General features: G+C 35.4%; 3 protein-coding genes across 3 annotated transcripts; 1 reads left to right on the forward strand and 2 right to left on the reverse strand.

Moving 5' to 3' along the window:
- Positions 1-4,037: 4,037 nt before the first annotated feature.
- LOC143459920 (proteasome activator complex subunit 3-like) lies at positions 4,038-5,895 on the reverse strand. Its single transcript, XM_076957241.1, has 3 exons — positions 5,524-5,895; positions 4,419-4,565; positions 4,038-4,308 (listed from the first exon to the last, which is right to left on the reverse strand). The coding sequence occupies exons 1-3, from the start codon at positions 5,866-5,868 to the stop codon at positions 4,108-4,110; spliced, it is 693 nt and encodes a 230-aa protein (XP_076813356.1). The 5' UTR covers positions 5,869-5,895; the 3' UTR covers positions 4,038-4,107.
- Positions 5,896-7,581: 1,686 nt separating this feature from the next.
- Positions 7,582-12,465, forward strand: LOC143459996 (interleukin-1 receptor-associated kinase 4-like). The gene is made up of 10 exons (XM_076957336.1): positions 7,582-7,875; positions 7,964-8,048; positions 8,438-8,966; positions 9,144-9,262; positions 9,389-9,504; positions 9,579-9,695; positions 9,887-9,997; positions 10,406-10,598; positions 10,741-10,956; positions 11,657-12,465. The coding sequence occupies exons 1-10, from the start codon at positions 7,664-7,666 to the stop codon at positions 11,702-11,704; spliced, it is 1,746 nt and encodes a 581-aa protein (XP_076813451.1). The 5' UTR covers positions 7,582-7,663; the 3' UTR covers positions 11,705-12,465.
- Positions 12,466-12,643: 178 nt separating this feature from the next.
- LOC143459997 (uncharacterized) lies at positions 12,644-18,489 on the reverse strand. Its single transcript, XM_076957337.1, has 6 exons — positions 18,303-18,489; positions 16,832-17,050; positions 15,452-15,637; positions 15,087-15,299; positions 13,851-14,013; positions 12,644-13,655 (listed from the first exon to the last, which is right to left on the reverse strand). The coding sequence occupies exons 1-6, from the start codon at positions 18,366-18,368 to the stop codon at positions 12,859-12,861; spliced, it is 1,644 nt and encodes a 547-aa protein (XP_076813452.1). The 5' UTR covers positions 18,369-18,489; the 3' UTR covers positions 12,644-12,858.
- Between the last annotated feature and the right edge of the window lie 1,695 nt (positions 18,490-20,184).

Raw genomic sequence — 20,184 nt, forward strand, 5'->3', positions numbered from 1 at the left:
GTATACCCGTACTGAAAGTAACAATCACTGTGTTCACTTCAACTGTTAGTAGTACACAAGAGGGAAATGTACGGCGTAAATTTTACTTGCAAGTATAGCGAAAACAATCACGACAATTAATTTACACAATCAATAACTCAGCATTTCCTAGAGCACTATCAAGTTTCTGCCTTCGCAGAAGTTGGGTTATGGTTTATTTCATATTATCTTTTACGTTCGGGTGGTTACGGCGTATTGCGGTTAATCTAAAGTTAAAGGCCTTGTTTACATCATTTATCAGTTTGTTCAGTGAGAAAGCTTGGTTATCGTTTACGCATCTTAGTCTTGTTTTCCAAATTTGATGTTTGGTCACCATGTTTGGCGTATAGTTTCCCGTTTCGTTTCGGAATGGCAAGAGATTCCAAGCACATTTGTAGTTGAATGTATGTAGATATCTTGGGAGTATTTTCAGGTCCGTTCTTTTCCATTTTTAGCCAAGTGGCTTATTGCTCGTAATTTCTTCGTTTGTATGATACGTTCATACTCTTTTTTACTATTTTTTGCAATTAAGTCGTTTCGTTTCAGATTGTATTTCTTTATTATTTGCATTATTTTTTCATAGTACGGGGAACGAGATTCGGTGTGCGGTATATTATTTAGCCTAACTGCTTCTAAAACGTCGGCAATTGCATGGCCTATCTGGTATTCTATGTAACTCGTGTGGGCGTTCAGCGGTTCGTTTAGGACCCTCGCTTGGCAGTATTTTAGTATCGATCCTATATATATTAAGTCGGCGTATATTTCGTAATTCGGAAAATTGAGTCCGCCGTCTGGCTTGGGTGTTGTAGCATTTTTATGTCTACGTATTCATTTTTCCCAACTGCATATCTAACTACTTTTTCGTTAACTTTCTTTATTTTTTCAATTGATGCAGTGTCGGTTTGTGCCGCGTAATTGCTAACGGGAAGCAGTCTCGCTTTTATTAATACCGCTTTGACGTCGAAAGTGGCGTATGTTTTATCTATGTCTTTTATTACTGATTCGATTTTTTCGCCAATTTCTTGTCAAAACGGGCTCAGGTTATTTTTTACAATATTTACGCCGAGGAGGTTAAAGTTTGTATGGTGCCATTTTATATTGGGTAGCAGGGTACTTGGGAAATCGTTATTTGTTCTTAACCCTTGCGCTTTTTGTTTATTTAATTTGAGACCCGATGCCAGTTGAAATTGATCCACGATGTCAATGGTGAAGTTTACCGAGGTCACATCGCTGAGTGTCAGGGTTACGTCGTCCACGTAATTCATGCTTTTAATTTCGCGTATACTGCTTAATCTTATACCGCTAAGAGAATCAGTAAAAAACTTAAGGTATCCCCTTGCCTCACTCCCTTTTTAGTTCAATATCTGGGGATTTTAATCCGTTAATCATGATTGAAGCGTAGCTGTCTTTATACATATTTTCGACCATTTCAATTAACTCTGTTGGGAAATTTTTTAAATCCGCATGGATTTTAAAGTTTCTATTAGCCAATCGTGTTCTATCTAATCAAACGCTGTTTCGAAATCTAAAGAGAAAAAGAAAGCCGGGTTGTTTCTGCGACACATGTGGTGGAACAGATCCCCGCTATTACTGTTGTTCCTTCACCTATTGTTTTTCCTATTGTTGCGTATTGTTGTTCCCCTATCAACTCGGGCATTACTTGTCGAATTCTATTGGCCAGGATTTTCGTAAAGGTTTTATATTCTATATTTAGCAACATTATGGGTCTAGAGGTGCTTAAATTGGCGTCGTCTCTTTTTTTGTTTATTAGTGTGATGGAACCTTTTTTAACCTCTTTTGGCACCGTTTTGCAATCTAGCCAGAATTGCATTACTCGCTGGTTTCTTTCTTAATTTTTGGCCAAAATGAATTGTAGAATTCCACAGAGATCCCGTCTGGACTCGGCGATTTACCGTTTTTCATTGTTTGGACCGCATTTTCTATTTCCTCTACCGTGAGGGATCATTTCAAAGTTGATGATGTTTCTGGGTTTATCTTGCGTTTTATCTCTTTCAAAAAAGCGTTTTTCGTGCTAGCAATTGTTTTAGTACTGGAGTAGAGTTTAGCGTAAAATGACGCGACGGCTTGGATCAATTTCTTTTCAATTGGAATTCGGTACGAAATATTTATCGTACAGTTCATTTATGTACGTTTCATTTTATTTGCTTTCAAATTCGGCAAAGAACTCTTTGCTGCCTATTCTTTCAGAGTGTTCCCTATTTTTCTGCATTTCTACCTATAATTTTCTTTCTTGATATTTCGCATTTCGAAAATTTCGCAGATTTTTTTTCGTCGAAATATTCGCTAAATCCGATTTCATCTTTCTTAAGGGCTGTTATCCCGTGTTTGTATTTCCTTTTAAGTAGGGTTTCTTTTTCGTTATTTTTTTTGATTCATTTCTTTGGTGTAGCCAAGAATGAGTTGTTTTAGTCTACCCTTAATTTGAATCCACCAATCGCTCGGGTTTTTGTATAGATGGGGTGTTAATGTTGACCACAAAGACCATTTTTTTCAAATGCGTTTCGAAACGTTTTTGACCTGACCACTTAGTCAAAGCTGTCAGCAGGTCACGCAGGTGATAGCAAAACGAGAATGAAATGATTCTTGGTGATAATTTACTGTCTTAAGATTGTCTCGATATTGTGGCATTTCACGCAGTCAACCTGTACTATTCTGTATTGAATGTCTTGGCATTGTGTTACACGTTTACGTTAGGCTTTGCAAATGTCCTACCAATTTCCAGCAGGCCTGTAATTAATTTTATGTGTTCAAGTGTTCAACGGTGTTCTTTTGAACGTTTTACACAAGTTTAATTTAAGATGTTGTGTAGGCTACTTCAGTACGCACTCGAACTGTCAAGACGAAACAAAGCAATGTAAACCCCTAAAAATAACGCAATAGTTAAAATGTTCCTTTATATCTTCAAGTAGTCTACTTGCTTTAAATGGGACAGAGGACCACTCCAAATACAAGTTCGTCTTTTAAATGAAAAGTACACCTTTGGCATCGAATAGCGCTTGTAGTCTCGCGCGTGAGTTCAGGCTTTATCATGTAAGTCCAAGTGAAATATGTTAAGCAAGTTTCTTACGCTATTCTTACGCTACAACAGTGTTGAATTGATACACGGAATACGTATAGAGTATAATTGTGTACATTGTAGAAGCTTATAACTTTGGTGAACACACAAAATTAGGATTCGTGTAATGCGCTAAGCTTTTTTTTGATATTTTCATAGCATATCAGGTTCACGAAAATCCTGTAGGCTGCTGTATTTGAAACGTCTACCTTTTCAACGTGTTTCTTTAAGGTGTGGTTGAAATACGTAAGTAGAATGCCTGGAGTTCCAAGCTGTTATGTTGAGTTTCTGCGCAAAATGGTTCCGTCTGTAGCTCCTCATAACACCCCCGAAATTGATCATATTATCAGAAGAGCACTTGCTCTGCAAAGGATGTGCTTTAAAGACGTTCCAAATTCGTATCAACTCTTGAATGAAAAATTACAAGAACGCTTCGGAGAGGATTGGAAGAAGCATTACCAATTTCGAAACAATGAAGAGCTTAAGGAATGACAATTTTAGTACAACTGACTTTAGCTATTGTAAACGTTGCTGGACAAACAGCATGCATGCTACTGATTACAGATTTTTCATTTTAAATTTATCCCAAGTTTATGGTAGGCCTACAACTTTTGTCTCAGTAATAATTAATCTGATATAGCTAATATGCATAGGCTATGCATGACCGACTCTTATATGATTACATATGGCTTGCCTTCGTAGCATATAGGTTATAGAAAGATGCATCACATAAACGTGTACGGACTACGCACATCAGTAACTTGTTCCATTTGGCCTAGTATTCGCATAGATGCATGGGGCGCAAATGACGGTGGTGGTTTTTGTGGGTGCAATTGCTTGGGGCCGCAATGTCACCTTATAGTAAATAGAACCCAAACAGGCTATAGCCTATAATGGTTTTTCTATTTTTGCAAGTGTTTGTAACCTTTTATGCAGCCTAAACTTTAGATCTTTTTCTTCCTTTTATCAAATAGTGTTCGACACAAATAATTTCATTTGCTGTATAATATCAACTAATACATGCTACCATAGTTTGAGTTTCTCGGACGCTTTATCTTTTCTATGTTCTTCAGTATTAAATCGTGAATCGAAGAGTAAGTGTTTCTTATGTCGACCAGCATAAGGCGAAAATTGACAAACTGCTTCTCATCTTCTTCAGCAATATACCGGTAATAGTCATGCACATGAGGATTTTTGATTATCTTCGTTGCAATCTGCAACGACAAACCAATTTGGTAGCTTGTAAACTTTATGATGTTGCAGAAATAGGTCAGAGGCATAATCAGGTAACTACTGAAAAAGCACCATAATATTTCTTAATTACCTTTGCTCTAGAAGAAAAATAATTTGAAATTTGACTTAAATATAGTGCAAGTTCACATTCAGCATTTTGTACTTCATTGACAGTTTCTTCTTGAACAGATCGACCAAAGTTATTGCCATCTTCTATCTTTGGTAAAAGCAAGGTAACCTTAAAACAACACGCAGAAACAACATTACGTCTTTTGTTAACGAGTTTTAGTATTTTACAAACAGATTTTTCTTAACCGGCCCAAGCCCGTATGCCGCAGTTGGCCCTAGTTCCAAGAAGGGACACCAATTTCCTCATTACATAAGCGTAAATTGTAAATGAACAAGAATATCATTGAATGATATATAACATCTTAACAATCTTTCACGTCAAAACGGGGCGATAAAAATGACCTACAGAAAACTGCGGCATTGGAAAATGGCGTTAGGGGAGAGTTGCATAAGCAGCCCCCCGCCATAGGAGAAAACAGTCGTAAATTCTACAGCTTTGCCGAAATGTTTTCTCATTTTCTATACATGAAGAGTTCAGCCTATAGAGTATAGACCTAATGTTATCTACCTACAGTGTTAATATTATCTTAGCCTAATAATAATCCATTTATGAATAAATCTTCATGTTTAAAAAATTTCTGATGATAGGGATTTTTACCGGTAGCCGAGATTCGAGCGTTGACATAGGCCATAGGGTATAGGGCATAGGGAAACTCCTATAGGGTTGCCAGATTAAATGGGCTGCGTGACTTGTTACGAAGTTACCGTGAAATAGTCACTTCCAAAGCAAAATGCTAACCATATAATAAGATGAAATAGTAATACTGTAGGCTACCACAAACATAAAGCCAGCTTGAAAATGTGGAAAAACCCCAAAACCAAAAAGCTTTTAAAACTTGCAAAATTACAGATTGATTGCGTGAAAACGCATAAGCAATATCTGTACTAAATATAAAATTTAAATTACTTTTCCAGTGAGGGCGTCCTTAGCAAAGCCATCCACCAGGGAACTGCTCTACTATTTCAGAAAAGAAACAAACACAAATATATGCTAATTAGAAAAATAGTTCTTCAACTGAAGTAACTTTGCTGAACAATGCTTACTCATACAAAACATTTACACTCACCCACAAACGCAGAATGTTGCAATAGTCGATTAAGCCGGTAATTTCCGCACGGAGCCTATCCATAATATTAGTTATAGCCTTATTGACTTCAACTTGCCTTGATTCTTCGCGGTCCGCAATTTTTACTGATTGCAAACCTTCATTTACAGATACTTTTTTTTCGTTGTTTTGTAAAACACCTAAACTTGTCCAACTACATTGGCGAATTTTTTCGATGTTTTTCAAACTAAATTCAGGATCTCTTAAAGATTTATCCAACTCAGCAATTTTTTTGGGAAAAGTTTTATGCAAGAGATTTTCAGCGGTTTGGCCAACTTCCGTAGTAAAACTCTGCACAAAATCCATGTTTTCAAGTTGTTTGCAGTATGCATAAACTTTTTATTTTCTGCCATAGGTAGGCGTTACTCTGCAAATTTGATTTATTATGAATCATAATTGATTTTGTTATGCAAATAATACATAATGTAAACAATACATAATAAACCCAATTATTGTATTATCACTGATCAGAAAAGCCAAATTATACTTTTCTGTCAGCTTTGGCACAAACATTTTTGTTTTGAGAGTGACTATTTTAACGACAGTAGGTCACGCAACCCATAGTTAAATACGGGCGGTTAGGATAGGTTAATGCTTTCTATTTCGAATTGTAGCCTAATGGCCCTGAATATTTTATTGATGGCATATGGCATACCTGTAAAGTAAGCCGGGGTAACTTTGGTAGGTTAAAGTTTGCTGTTAAATTTTGCTTCCGTATATGATATATTAAAGTACCGTAAACTGCTAATTGCGGCATATTACTACCACTAAATTTGATACATTTAAAACATTTTGATACGGATATACTCTACTTCACCTTTTCAAATTCGAAAAAAATTGACATTAATGACTAGACTGATATTAATTATGTTAGTTACGATAAGCTTGAGTGAAAAAAGGTAGACTAAGTTTAATCAACCATTAAGAAGTACTTAGCGTAGTAAGCTTTGGTTAATGATGCATTTTTGAGTCATTACAAACCTTAAACCACTGCCTGAGAGTAGGCTATGTGCGTCGCGTTCAAGCAGGGAAAGCATCTCTGAAAATGTGAAGTCTCGATTAAGAAAATCATATTGCATATCTGAGGTATGACGGACAGCTGCATAGCCTACTGGCATAGCCAATAGCTCAGGGACCGGGTCTGGTGCATAAGTGCACATCCAGATGACGTCTCATTTTGAGTAGCTGGAGTCTAATAGACAAGAGCATCTTGTGGTTGTGCACTTATATACTATAGATTCGATTTAGATACTATGTCATGGTTGCCAGCTAGCCTATATGTTCATTGAATCGTTGTTGAAATATAGATGCATGACTCTGCAGCTCTTTCAGTCTTTCTTTAACAACGGAGAGTTGCACATGTTTCAAGCACCACCATTCAACCATATGTCAGTAGGCTAGGCCTTGGCTAGGTTTGGGTATTCTGGTACTTTTGCTGCTCCTCATCGTCTTCGCATTATGGGCTATAAAAACAGCTAACTGCCTCCCAGTAACTATAATTGGAATATAAGGCAGCAGAGTTGTAAACAAGTCATCAAATTCAAGTCACAAGTCAAGTAATTTACCTTTTAAGGCTCCTATGGTGGAAAGTGTGACACGCAGGAGACTAATCAACGTGCCCGCCAAAATATTTTATCTTTATGCCGATTTATTATAAATAAAGAAGATCTGGTTGTTTGAATGCTAATTTATAAAGAGTAAACAAAAAATTGAGTCTTCACTGTATGCCATCACGCCAAGATTTCCATCATTACACACACGATTTTTCATCAAAAACTGCCGTACTTACCAGTCGAGCTCAAGTCGAGTATTTTGGTGCAAGTGAATCGAGTCAGCTTGAGTCATTTGATATATAAGACTTGAGTCAGTTACTATTCGAAACCAAGCAAAATACAGAAAGAAAAAATACCATTTCAGTCAACCAGAAACGTTTATAATTATTGAAAAGCAGTTTAATACCTTTCTTAATATCAATTGTAATTTTATAAATGTCTAGTTTTCCAAGCCATATAATGTTTGGATAAACAATTTTTTAGTCTCTTTTTTAGATTTCAGATGAGGCTATTAAATTATACACCAATCTTTTTATGAAATTTTGAAAATGAGTCAATTGTCTCGTCCATGGTCTATAAGACCGCAGAAAACCTTGCTCTCAAATAACTCATATATAAGAAATTTGCCTTATTCCCTTGTTCAGTTAATTGCTGCTGAACTGGATCCAGCTGGTACTGCTACCAATTGGAAAGATCTCGCATTAAGGATACCAAAAGGACCACACAATCCAGAACCAAAATTTACCATACAACACATAAGGTTTGGTGTGTTTGTTGAATTTATGATTTTTGCTCTTTTGTATCTTGTTACAAGTTCATTAGCTTGCTGTTGTGATACTTACATGTAGGAGCTTTGAAGCAGTGGCACAAAGCGGCAAAAGCCCAACAATGGCAATAATGGAGTCATGGTCAACAAGTAATGCAACAGTTCAGGTACATTTCTAAACATCGTACATTTGTCATTTATACAAGTTGCTATTGCACTGTTGTTAAGCATGTTGACATTAAATGGACATGACCTACTTTATTATGTATCATGAATCATTTCATATTAGGTAGAAGGTAGCCCACTTGTAGATTTTTTGTCTTTGGTAATAATAAAAAATGGTTGATCAAGTTTTCCTTAGTCATTTTCAATCTCAACTTTGCCCTGTATGACAGTCAATAATTCATCCCCAGTTGTTTACACTTACTAGGTTTAGGTTAACTGAGGTTGAATTGATCAGAATTTACTTGCTGAGAGCTATTGTAGTTAACCAAAGTTGAATTCACCTTGAATAATAATCAGAATTAGGTTGCATATTTTGCATAATTATATATAGAATTTGATGGAAATTCTATCATCAATGGGATTGCATAGTCTTGTCACAATGATTCAAGCAAGAATTGCTCAAGCCCCAACTCCACCTCCTTATGATGAAATTGCTGGAAGAAATACTGGTCCGCCATATCCACCTTCAATACCTGGACAATCAGCGCAATATGGCTCTCCAAATCAAACCTTTGGTCAAATTGGGTCTCCAACTCCATTTCTATCCACATACGGACAGCATAACCCGGAACAAAACCGTCACAACGATTTCAGCTTTCTTTCTCCTCAACCTGTGTCATTTGCACCAAACAGTCCTAGCCCATACAGCTTAAATTGGTTTTCAAATCAAATTCCACAACCTTCTGCAAGTGCTGTATCGAGAAATTCTGATGCTATGTCTCATGCGTACAATCTTATATCAGATCAATCAGTTGAGAAATCGGTTTTTGAAAAATCATCCTCTTCAAGGCGACAACCCACTGAACATGATTCTCTTGCTAGTGTTTTGAATACAGAAAAAGATTTGGCAACAGGAAATGGTAAGGTCAAGATGGTTAGGACGATGCAAGTACTTTTAAGTTGAATGGTTAACTACTTTGTTTATTGAGTATAAGTTCATTTTAATAAGATTTGTATTACACAAAAGCTCATAAATTTTTTTTGAACTGCACAGTAACCGTATTTACCTTAGTTCAAAATGTTTACCCATCATTCAGTAACAGCGTTTTCATACGCCAGCTTGAAGTTGGTGACTTCTAATTTCAACAATTCTTTAAAGCTGGGAGAGGGTGCTTTTGGCTGCGTATTTCAAGGCCACTTGGCTCGAAACATGCAGGTTGGTATGGCCAATCTTAAAAGTAAAATATATTGTTTTGTGTTTTAAATAGAGTAGCTAAGCCACGCAAGATATGTCTATAAATATTTACCTTACTAGTACTGCTGTTTTCCATTACTGGTTTAGGGCAATAATTCATCTGAAGCTCGAAAGATCGCCATAAAGCGACTGAAACTGGACACTCCAGAATTTGCAAGTGCAATAACGGAACAATTTAAAAAAGAAATTCACGTTATATCTGAGTAAGAAGTATTTCTGTACTTCTATTTTGTTTTGTAATTGTTAACTCCAAGTAGAGTATTTTTACGCTTTTCAGGTTAAAACATGAAAACATCCTGCCTCTGATGGGTTATTCGTATGATGGTCCTGAGCTTTGTTTGATCTACGATTATATGTATAACGGTTCACTAAGTTCTCGCCTTGAGTTGTGCAGGTGATGTGTTTTATAGGCCTCTTCAAACCTATTCATGAGGTACACTTCTGCTCACTAATTGTGAATGGTGTGCTCTCTGCATGATTTGGCTTTCCTTGGTAATTATACCAGAATTATCTACTGCCCTTGAAACACCTATCACCTTTGTTCAAGCATTTTCTATTGGTTTCATAGGAATTTTATTTTTTTAGAAATAAAAAGGCAGTATTGAAAGTAGGTCAGAGGTTAGAAATAGCTCGTGGAAGTGCATCGGGAATTTCCTATCTTCATAAGAAGAAACTCATTCATCGAGATATAAAGAGGTTAGGTTTTTTCATTGTTTTTTGTTATTTTAGTGATGACTTTCAAAACTCTATGTTGTACTATATACATGCATTTATAAAGTGATCAAGTGTGATTTCATTATTCTAAAGTTTATTAATCCAAAATTCTCACCATCCAACACAAAGTATCATGGTACAGATAACCTTCAATGTATTTTAGCGCATTGTATCCCATTTTTTATTTTGGTAACCTTACTTTTTAGAGACAGTGCCCTGGGGTCAAAATGGTTCAAATTAATGAGATCCCACTCTATTAATGTCTTTATATATATTACATACATGTATAACATGATTATTATAGTGCACATAAAATTGAATATTTCTCTATTTAATGCGGCAGTGTTTATTTAATTTCCCCCGGTAAATTTGCATTAATATTTTGTTTAGTTCAAACATCTTGCTTGACTCTGAAATGAAACCACGAATCAGTGACTTTGGCTTGATAAGATCAACTGATTCTGAAGCTTCGAACAGAACAAGTACCAAAACCAATAATCCAATTGGCACTTTAGTCTACATGTCACCTGAAGCTTACAAGGGCGTTGTATCAAATGCAATGGATGTATACAGCTTTGGTGTGGTAAGTTTTGCTACAACAATTAGTTCTCATGGTGTTTTTTGAAGTGCTGTATAGTGTATATAGTTTTATATAATGCATGCCTACCATAGTGTTTTGGTGTTCTTAACGCAGACAATCATTTACGTAACATTTGAACTAACAGGTTTTACTTGAACTACTTACTGGCATGGCCGTAATGGATGAAAATAGAGATCCATGCCACCTTACCATGTACATAGAAGAAATGTGTGATGTGGAAGTTGAAAGTTTTTTCGATACCTTGGCTGGGGAATGGTGCCATGGAACAGGACAAGCACTGTATGATTTAGGTAATCAATGTGTGGAAAGTAAGCGAACTAAAAGACCTTCGATGCAAAAGGTAATTATATTAGTAACTACTGATTTATTCGATTTTGATTAGTTGAAAATAAGATTTTACTTGGTCACAATTTAAAATACTGTTTGTATCAACAACAAAAGTTGCTCAGCTGGTGAATGAACCAACGTTTCGCAAACCCATGCAGGTGAGCTTCGTCAGGGCAGATTACAATAATAGAGAATAAAAAATATTTTTGAAAACGTTTTCAAAAATATTCTCTATTTATTGTAATTTGCCCTGATGAAGCTCACCTGCATGGGTTAGCGAAACGTTGGTTCATTAAGGAATTCATTCACTAGCTGAACACCTTTTGTTGTTGAAATTATGCCTGCTGGCAAACATAGTATACTGTAGGGATATTACATGGTATTTACATACGGTAAAACTTGAAATGTGGGGTGGGCCAAAAATTACCATTTTGAAGTTGTTTTCAGGTCCATAATAGCTAACATTGGTTTTCAGATATATTGCAAGTAAAGCAAGAATTTTAAAAGGCAGACATTTTTAGCCCACCCTGTAGATGGTTGTAAATTTGTTAGATAGTTTACTAAATAGTATTGCTAATTTTTTTAGTCTGTAACATGCATGTACTTTTTAAGATAATAATAATGTTGTAGAAAATAATTTAAACAGTACCATATATATCAACCAAGAAAACGTAAGCTACTTTTGTTGTAAGAAATAAACAACTCACTTTTAGGTTTTCACTGAATTGTCAAAAATGTGTGAGAAATTCTTTGAGAGGTGATTGCACAACGTGCAGCGTATCATGATTATTGAACTTTTGTACATGATACTTCATATATTTTATTCAAAGCTTTTAAAAACAGAATCGTTTTCATTCATTTTATTTCTGGTAACTGATCATTTCTTTCTAAACATTTTTATAATAGCATTGCTACAGTGCACAATCAACAGTTTTTTTAAAGGCAATGTAGTAACAATGAAAATGTTATATAGGTGTCTGCAACAACTGTTCCTCGATAAGTTAATTGTGATTTTGTCTTTATCAAATATTTATGTGGTTCATATTTTAATAATCTTAATGTTCCATTTGACCTTTTAAAACTACTTTTTTCACTATATTGCAATATATTTTCTTTTTGCAGTCGATGTATACTAATTAGTATCTTTAGTGCTGTGTGATGTTAATTGTGTATATCCGCCCGTGCGTTTTAATTTGTACCTTTTCTATTTTGTAATACTTTTGACTGCCATACCGGAAGTAATTTCTTTCTTTGCCGTATGTGTTCTTGCAGTAGTAGATTCTAACTAGCAACAATATTTTGTTACATTGTGCAATGTTTTCTGTTTGTGTTGATAAATCAGCTTGTTATGGCTACTTTTATATGTTTTCTGATAGTATCTTGTTTTTTTTTGAATTGTTTGTTTCTTTAAATATTTTTATACTGTATCATGTAACTTACATTTGTTGTTCTCCTATAATTGCTTTTGCTTTAATACCTGTGGCGGTGTGCAGGAAAAGTAAATACAATCATATACTTGTCATGGAAAGAGTTATCTCGTTATAGATATAATTCACAGAAGCAATAAATAGACTGTATTTGCAGGGTCTGCCGTCGTCAGGTATTGCAAACAACTTACCCGAAATCGAGCAGAATGATTTAGTAGTGGATAATGTTTTGCCTCACTTTTCGTTCCTTGTTAAGCAACGTATTTGTGCTTCGATTTTTTTTATTTGTATCTATTGAACACGTTTGGTTGCGTAGTACGCTACGAAAAGCACGAACGCAAAAAAACATATCAGAGTGAAATCTTGCGCCGATAAAATCAAAATCACTGGTATATTATATGTTTGTTCATAACATCGCAGTATTTCACCTACCACGGCGATTTTTACAAAAATTCCCCGTTTCAGAATAACCGTTAATGACAGAGGTATCACGTGTTTGTCGGTCGGGGGTTTTCAGCGTTATTTTCGAAACACAATGTTGGCGAATCAGAGAGCTTTGGTCTCGGTAAATTTTCAACTTGGATATCATTTTCTGCTTTCTTCACACTCCCTAATGTACTGCCAAGCTTTTTAAAACTAACAAGCTGGGTGACATCTTGCGGCCTTTGATTGACATTTTTGTCAAGAATTGGTTCCCTTTCGTGGCCAACATTAGCATTACTCATTGTGTTTATGGATGTCCGGGATTTGTGTATTGTATGTAAGTTGTCCTTAGTTTTCATGGGTGAATGTGCGCTTCGTTCGCTCACTGTTGCACCAACTCCATAGTCACGATCAATCGCAAAACGCGTTTTAGCCTCTGCAGATGCGTTTTGCAAACTTTCTCCATCGCAGTCCCAGCCGTTTTTTATCAGAAAAGAGCTGCAGCTTCGTGTTAAACGTGAATATTCCCCGATGCCGCTTTTTTGGATCAACTCTGCTTGAGCACTGTTGCTTTTTTCAATACAATGATCCTGCGCATGCTTTGTGCTTTCGTTTAGCAAGTCACATTTAGGCGACTGGGTTGCACCAACCCAATTTGAAAGAGGCGTTGTCAAATACTGTGTCTTAACATGTCGTGGGTACGCTGCAGGTTCATTTCGAATATTGCACAAGTACCTATTATTTGTACATCCAACACTTCGGTTACTGCTAGATCGTGCGCCATCGCTTCTCGTTGGAATATATCTGCTGATGTCGCGATATTTGTGACCGTCGTATACAGCAAGTGTGGGAAAGTAATAAACTGAAAAATCGAAATTTTATTGACAGTAGATGTAAACACTGACCTAATTTAATGGAAAGTATGGTTGAAATTTGGAAATCGTTATGCGGTAACGTATTACAGTATTACTTCAAGCAAATGAGTAATACTATAGAACTGGATAATGTTTTGAATGAAAACGTTTTATTTAAAATAGAAAATAAGATAAAAACTTGCCTTCAGATGTGTTGTCAAGTTTTACGCCTTTTCTGTGCGTAACGTGATACTGTCGTTGTGGATGACTGCCGTGTTTAACGTCAATGTCGTATCCATCATATTGAGTTTTCACAGCAAAGCAGAAGGTTAGCCATAGTTTAAGTGTTAAAATCATGGCCACAACCTGCAAATAATTTGTACTATAATCTTGAAAAAAATCAGTAAAACATGGCTGTATAGGTTCTTTAATTTCAACTCTTAATTTTTATATTAAAAATCATTTGCAACATTAATAATTCTAATATAATGACTAGCTAATTTTTAAGTTTGTGTATACACTGCTTTTGGGCTGTCAAACATGAAAATAGCATAATATTTTATACAATAACGTTGTTTTTGTCTAAACAAAAATTGCTCTCTTTTTAGGCTAAAAAATTGAAAAATATGTTACCAGGGCTTTATATAAAAGGAAATGGGTTTTTCGTTTTTACTATCCAGTATTAAACCTATTAATGTAACCTATACCAACGAAAGTTAATAGATTACAAAAATCGGCAAGATCTTCTGTTTTCAGTAAGTTGTAAAAGTTACCGAATTTTATAGTATTTTGGTAAGTTGAATTATATATGGATAGCCTACCTATACTTTACATAACGGTTACTATTTGGCAGCGAGACCGTTTTATTGAGCCATTGACAGCATTGGTTTATAGCTCGTAGAATGACTCCGTAAATCATCCGTTGAATTTCTGACATCATTCCTATAGTTGTCACGATTTTATGAGTTCACAAATAACTTCACTACGGACCGCGTTCGGCAGAAAAATACCAAGAAACCGACTAGCTATTGACAAATGATTTGCGACATGAGGAAATCTAAAGTTTTATACCTGTGCTAACGCGTTTCTAGTGAAGAAGAAAGGTGATAAAACTGTCAAAAATATTTTGAAAGAAACTGTATCTGTTTACAAAACTTGCAGAATGAATCTCACTAAATAACTACGAATGATCGACCTTGTATGGTTTATACATTATACTATTATACTATTTTGATGTATTGACATAGCTTACTCGCAAGAGTCATGCACAACCACGCTAATGAATGATGTTTTGTCAAACTTTATACTTTTGATGAAGTTTACTAGCCTACACTAGAAATTTGTTTCAATAGTCATTTTTGGTTGAAGCATTAGATCATTGAACAGGAACCTATACTTATAAGGGAAACGATGAACTTATCTATATATGCATAGCCTACCTGGATAATACCCATTATGGCAGTGAGATAAGGAATCGACTTCATGTAAGGAGACGAGCTAAGATACTGGAGTAACTTTTCGCCACAACCTTCCATTATGCCGAAGTCATGTGCACATTGTATGCGCTCTATGTTGTAAGGACAGCATGAACGTAAAAGGTCTGGGTGGCTCTGCAACCAATCTTCAAACGAATCCACCCCGCAACACTGAAACTAAGTAAACACAAACTTGTATTCCAAACCTTGTGACGAAAATGTATCAGTACATTATTAATTCCAACTCCCACTCACTAGAAATTGTTACCGATACAAGGTCCTCACACCACACATTCATTAGTAGCATAAATCTTCACCAAGCAACAAACCTCACGTTGCACTTCTTTCCAGGCTGAAGTGAACCACAATGCTGATGGATTCTCTCCTTCGTATTTGTCAATGTTAATTTTGAGCTGTTCTATATCAGTTTCGTTGTAGCTCAAATCATAATCCACCATTCGCCAAATCCCGGCGCTCAGTTCAACACAAAAGGTGACCAGAAGTGAAAAAAAAAACTAAAAAAACAAAAAAGTGTCTATCATTAGGACTACTTTCTATAATTCCAAGGCTATAGTTACATTGGTTAGCCATATGTGCCAAAATTCGTTTTTATTTTCGGCGTGTTCACGAATTACATGCACGTTCGCAATTTGCGAGAGCTTATGTATGACAATTTTCTTGGCCGAAAGATTCAAAATAACGATTTCATAAAATGCTTGCACGATAAATTAATTATCGTTGAAAAAACTTGGCTGTGTTGACCAAACGGTTCATTACTATACGCCAGGGCTACTCAACTATTCTTAGCAAAGGTCCAGTTACAAAAGTTCAAAATTGGCTTAGGTCCGTTATAACTCTCATGAAATAACTTACAGTCGTACAAATGTATTAAAAATACGGTATATAATATAATAATTCTCTGGATGGGTATTAATTTACCACTTACATACTCGCTGATTAATTGAATAAGCAGGAATAAGAAAACTAATGATGAACGATTTCATTTGCGTAAATGCTGAGACAGATAAGGTCCGGATTCAACACTCAAAAGGTCCGCATTCGGACCGCGGTCCGCCAGTTGAGTAGCCCTGCTATATGCTCTTGTAAATTGTGAACGCGTTGAAAAAGCAAATTTTAACACGTATACATACGAGAAGCATAAACACTTATACGCGTCAAAACTCAGAAACAACTTTTGTTTGTTATAAGGAAAAGAATTAAGAAAAATGAAATGAATTTATAGTAATCTCAAAATTTTTGTAAATCCGATTTTAGCCTATAGCGATAGGTTTATGTCTGTACGTGTTTCGTGGTACCAGTGACGCTACAAATAGACAAATCGACTTTAATCGATAATAGTCGACTGGATGTCCACAAAACTTTTGGAATTGTTTTTCACTATTTTCAGGATACATTTGATGATGGTGAAACGTGCATTTAGTTGAGAACACTAGTGTTTAAGAGATGCTATAAGCTTAATACTGCTTTGTATTGCCGATCGCTCGCTGTGGCCATGTTTCTCTTCCTGCTCTGAGACGCGATCTATGATCCCAATATGACAAGTACAGTATTTAATTGCTTTTGGATAGCAGTGAAGGATTAGTTGAATGTGTTAATATCACGTAAATATACATAATCAAATTTTACATTTGTTTTATATTTAATTCAGTACACGCCTGGTTCATGCAGATAGGGTTGGTTTGACTTACCCATCCTAATAGTATCTGACTCTCTGTGAAGGCGCCACAGCATCCCAAACAACCAATGACAAAAACGAAACAAGATACAGTTATCAACACGGGAAGAATGACAGGGAAAAAGACGTCTAGATAAAAATCTCCCGAAGTTGTGTTTTCAGTAACAATAACAACGTGGCTCAAGTTGTCTCGTATCACGGTAACAACTCCAAGGATTGCTATACTGACCACCTGAAAACATGTTATTTATTACAGCAACCTCAGATTTGAACATCTTGTTATAATGTTAATCCATTATGATCAACTGGATATGCCGGGAGCTTTACGGACAAGATAATGTACAGCTATTAATTAAATGACGGATTTTAGCTTCTTGGATGATGTTGCGCGAATATGCAAATGAAAATCTTGTAAAAGTATGTAATAGATACAAGTCATGTACTTTACCGTAGGCTGCTTTCTCACCCCACTATACAAATACCCAAACGTGTTTTCTGACTCAGAAATGAAAACATTACATTTGATGGTATGATATATCGGGTCTCACTGGATTAGATATTAACTTATACGAATTGTAGTACATTCTCATCGTTTTGCTAAGATTATAATATCGACGGCAAACAACCTTATCAAACGAACGTGAGTTAATGCTTTTAAGGAAAATTTTTTTCGCCATTGTGAGCAAGCACCTGGACCAAATTTTGAAATCAATAGCCTGTACGTGAATGAAGTCAATTATTATCTGTTAGATACGAAAAGCACTTGTCAATTTTCAAAATGAATCGACCGATGTTTGAAATTATTTCTTTATATGCTTTTCATAGCTGCTATGATTTGCTATGCTATGACATAGCAGATATAAAGTATACACATTGCTTACTGTTTAAAATAAATTACAACCATTTTTATACATGTGTTTTGTAGTGTGGACTAGTGGTAATTCATAACACATATAACGAAAGGTAATATAGGTTTTTATAGATTACTTTTGATGCAAGTCAAAATATCAGTGACATTTTGGCCAAACCACAATCATAAAATCAACCAAATCATTTTAAAATTAGTTAAAGTTTTTGACATGTTTTGTGGACAACTATAATGGAAATATTAAGATGATATCTGGTGATGCCAATCTACACTACAATGTATTTAACGAGATCCTCTACTGAAGCATATTCTAAACACTTGTCGACTATAATTGGTTATGTGTAAATTCATCTAATTAGACATGAGCTATGCTCAAGGCCTGTACACCTGCTATCTAAAATTGGACATGTTAAATTTCACAGTTCAAATCGGTCTCTGTAAACTGTAGGCAAGAGTGTTAGCAAACAATTTCGTGGCACCAGCCAGTCAAAAATCAATTAAATATCAAAAGCTCTTTTTGCTTTTCGGGCCACTTGTGTTAAGACTGTGTCTTCTTTACAAGCAAAAAGTTTGCTGATTTATGGACTTGGGGTTCAACATCATAATGCTTGCTTACCCAAAGTATAACAACAAGTACGGCTATGGTGCATTTGATTCCGCGAATGACGCTGTGCTTTTTCATGCTAAAGGCTGCTTATAGTAGCTTAAACCCTTAGATTTCTACCACAAGATTTTACTTAGATTTATGCAGCATATATTTTTAGTCATTTCCATTAACTTCACTGTAAATCATACAAAACATTGAAAGGTTAGTGAAATGAAGGTTTCATGATCGTATTACATCAAAATCTACGGCTCTACTCTTTTGTTAATAATAAAAATTAAACCACAGCTTGCATAAACACTCGTCTCTTTTGCATGATTCCATTACTTCCGAGCCACAGTCGAAGGTTAAAGTTTTGTTTCGACTTTCACTACCTCGTCTTTCATACGATGCTAGCAACTAGACGTTAATGTGTCACGAAAACACATACATATATCAAACTCAGCCCCGTTTTGTTTACTGAAGCACTCTGCTCTGGCATATGTAAACGCACATTCTGTTACTGATAAACTACACCAATCATTTATTGCGACGTCAAAACGGTCGACATAATTATCAAGCGGACCCCATCATAAGTTCAATAAATTGATGACAAGACCCGTCGTAAAAGCGTGAGCTTGTTTACCAGAGCACATTCGGGAATGTGCGCGCGTAAGGCATCAGGAAATTTGTAAAGTTATATCGTATATAAGAAAAGCTATAACTTTAACTGATTTTTACCATAGGTTTGATTGCTTTTTCTTTGATTCAGGCCTATATACGAAAACTCATTTATCATACTTATACACACTTTAGAAATGAATTGAATACACCAAATTTTCTAGGTTGCTGTTGTTATCCGACCTGCTTCGCGTTCCGAGATATGATAAGAACGAAATACTTATATACAGTACTGACACATTTTACTTTGTTAAACTAAGTTAACTATAATTTTAGAATGTAGTAGTCCGATATTGGCGAAATAGCACAAATAACAGATCAATGCTAACAAACTAAGTCCCAATAAAGATATTTTAATTTGGTCACTAAACCGAGTTCTAAACAAACACCTAGCGATAAACAGAAATTGCATCATAGGAATAAGGTAAATGGTAAAACCGGGATTTTGACAGCTTTAGAGATCATTAATCATTATTGGTTTGTAGGTATAAAGTTCCCCGACACAACTTGGTTAACACACAATTTTGACAACGTACTTTTAATAAAAAAGAAATCACAACTGTTAATTCGGCTACATTTGAAGATCTACCAACGCAATGTTTCCCAAACGTTTTTTCCCCATTCACTACACTTGATTTTAAAACATGTCTTACAACCCATCAGAACTCTTTACAACGTGTTTAATTGACTATCAATATAGGCGCAGGATGCCGTTGTAAGAGTTCTATTTCCTCAAAATATAATGATTGTTCAGCATGAGTGGATCAGCTACCCAAAGATCTAAAATCAAGAAGGGTAGGCCTTCCAATGCTTTTGTTAAGAGTCATATCTTCGACTAACATTATACAAATTGAGAAAGGCTAACTACACTTGAAATGAAACTTAAATAAGTTAAATATAACTTACATCCATCTTAATAACTTAAATCTAACACTGACTAAACGTTATTACAAAAGTTTAAATTTTTTCATAATACTTTAAGAAGAGCCAAGGGAATGGGCATAGAAGGTTAACTAACAAAGCTAAACTTAACTAAACCTAAATATTCTAACTCAATACCTTTAACAGTGAATAAACATCGAAAGCTTTAGCACAGTAAAGGTTTCTTGGCATTCATCTGAGTGAAAACTTATCATGGAAATGCCATATGGCGTCGATATTACGGAAAATCAAAATGAACATGGGTGCAGTGATAAAAATTAAACAGTACTTAAATCATGGTAACTTACTGATT

This window comes from Clavelina lepadiformis, chromosome 5 (assembly GCF_947623445.1).
Source record: "Clavelina lepadiformis chromosome 5, kaClaLepa1.1, whole genome shotgun sequence".
In the NCBI taxonomy this organism is placed as follows: domain Eukaryota; kingdom Metazoa; phylum Chordata; class Ascidiacea; order Aplousobranchia; family Clavelinidae; genus Clavelina; species Clavelina lepadiformis.

Coding starts and splice junctions, on each gene's coding strand:
- LOC143459997 (XM_076957337.1), bottom strand. CDS start 18,368: ATGAAAAAGCACAGCGTCATTCGCGGAATCAAATGCACCATAGCCGTA. Junction 15,300..15,451: donor GGAAAGAAGTGCAACGTGAG/GTTTGTTGCTTG, acceptor GTGTTTACTTAG/TTTCAGTGTTGCGGGGTGGA. Junction 14,014..15,086: donor CCATAATGGGTATTATCCAG/GTAGGCTATGCA, acceptor AATTATTTGCAG/GTTGTGGCCATGATTTTAAC.
- LOC143459996 (XM_076957336.1), top strand. CDS start 7,664: ATGAGTCAATTGTCTCGTCCATGGTCTATAAGACCGCAGAAAACCTTG. Junction 9,505..9,578: donor GAAATTCACGTTATATCTGA/GTAAGAAGTATT, acceptor TACGCTTTTCAG/GTTAAAACATGAAAACATCC. Junction 10,957..11,656: donor AAAGACCTTCGATGCAAAAG/GTAATTATATTA, acceptor ACTCACTTTTAG/GTTTTCACTGAATTGTCAAA.
- LOC143459920 (XM_076957241.1), bottom strand. CDS start 5,868: ATGGATTTTGTGCAGAGTTTTACTACGGAAGTTGGCCAAACCGCTGAA. Junction 4,566..5,523: donor GCAACATTCTGCGTTTGTGG/GTGAGTGTAAAT, acceptor TGTTGTTTTAAG/GTTACCTTGCTTTTACCAAA. Junction 4,309..4,418: donor ATTTTTCTTCTAGAGCAAAG/GTAATTAAGAAA, acceptor TTGTCGTTGCAG/ATTGCAACGAAGATAATCAA.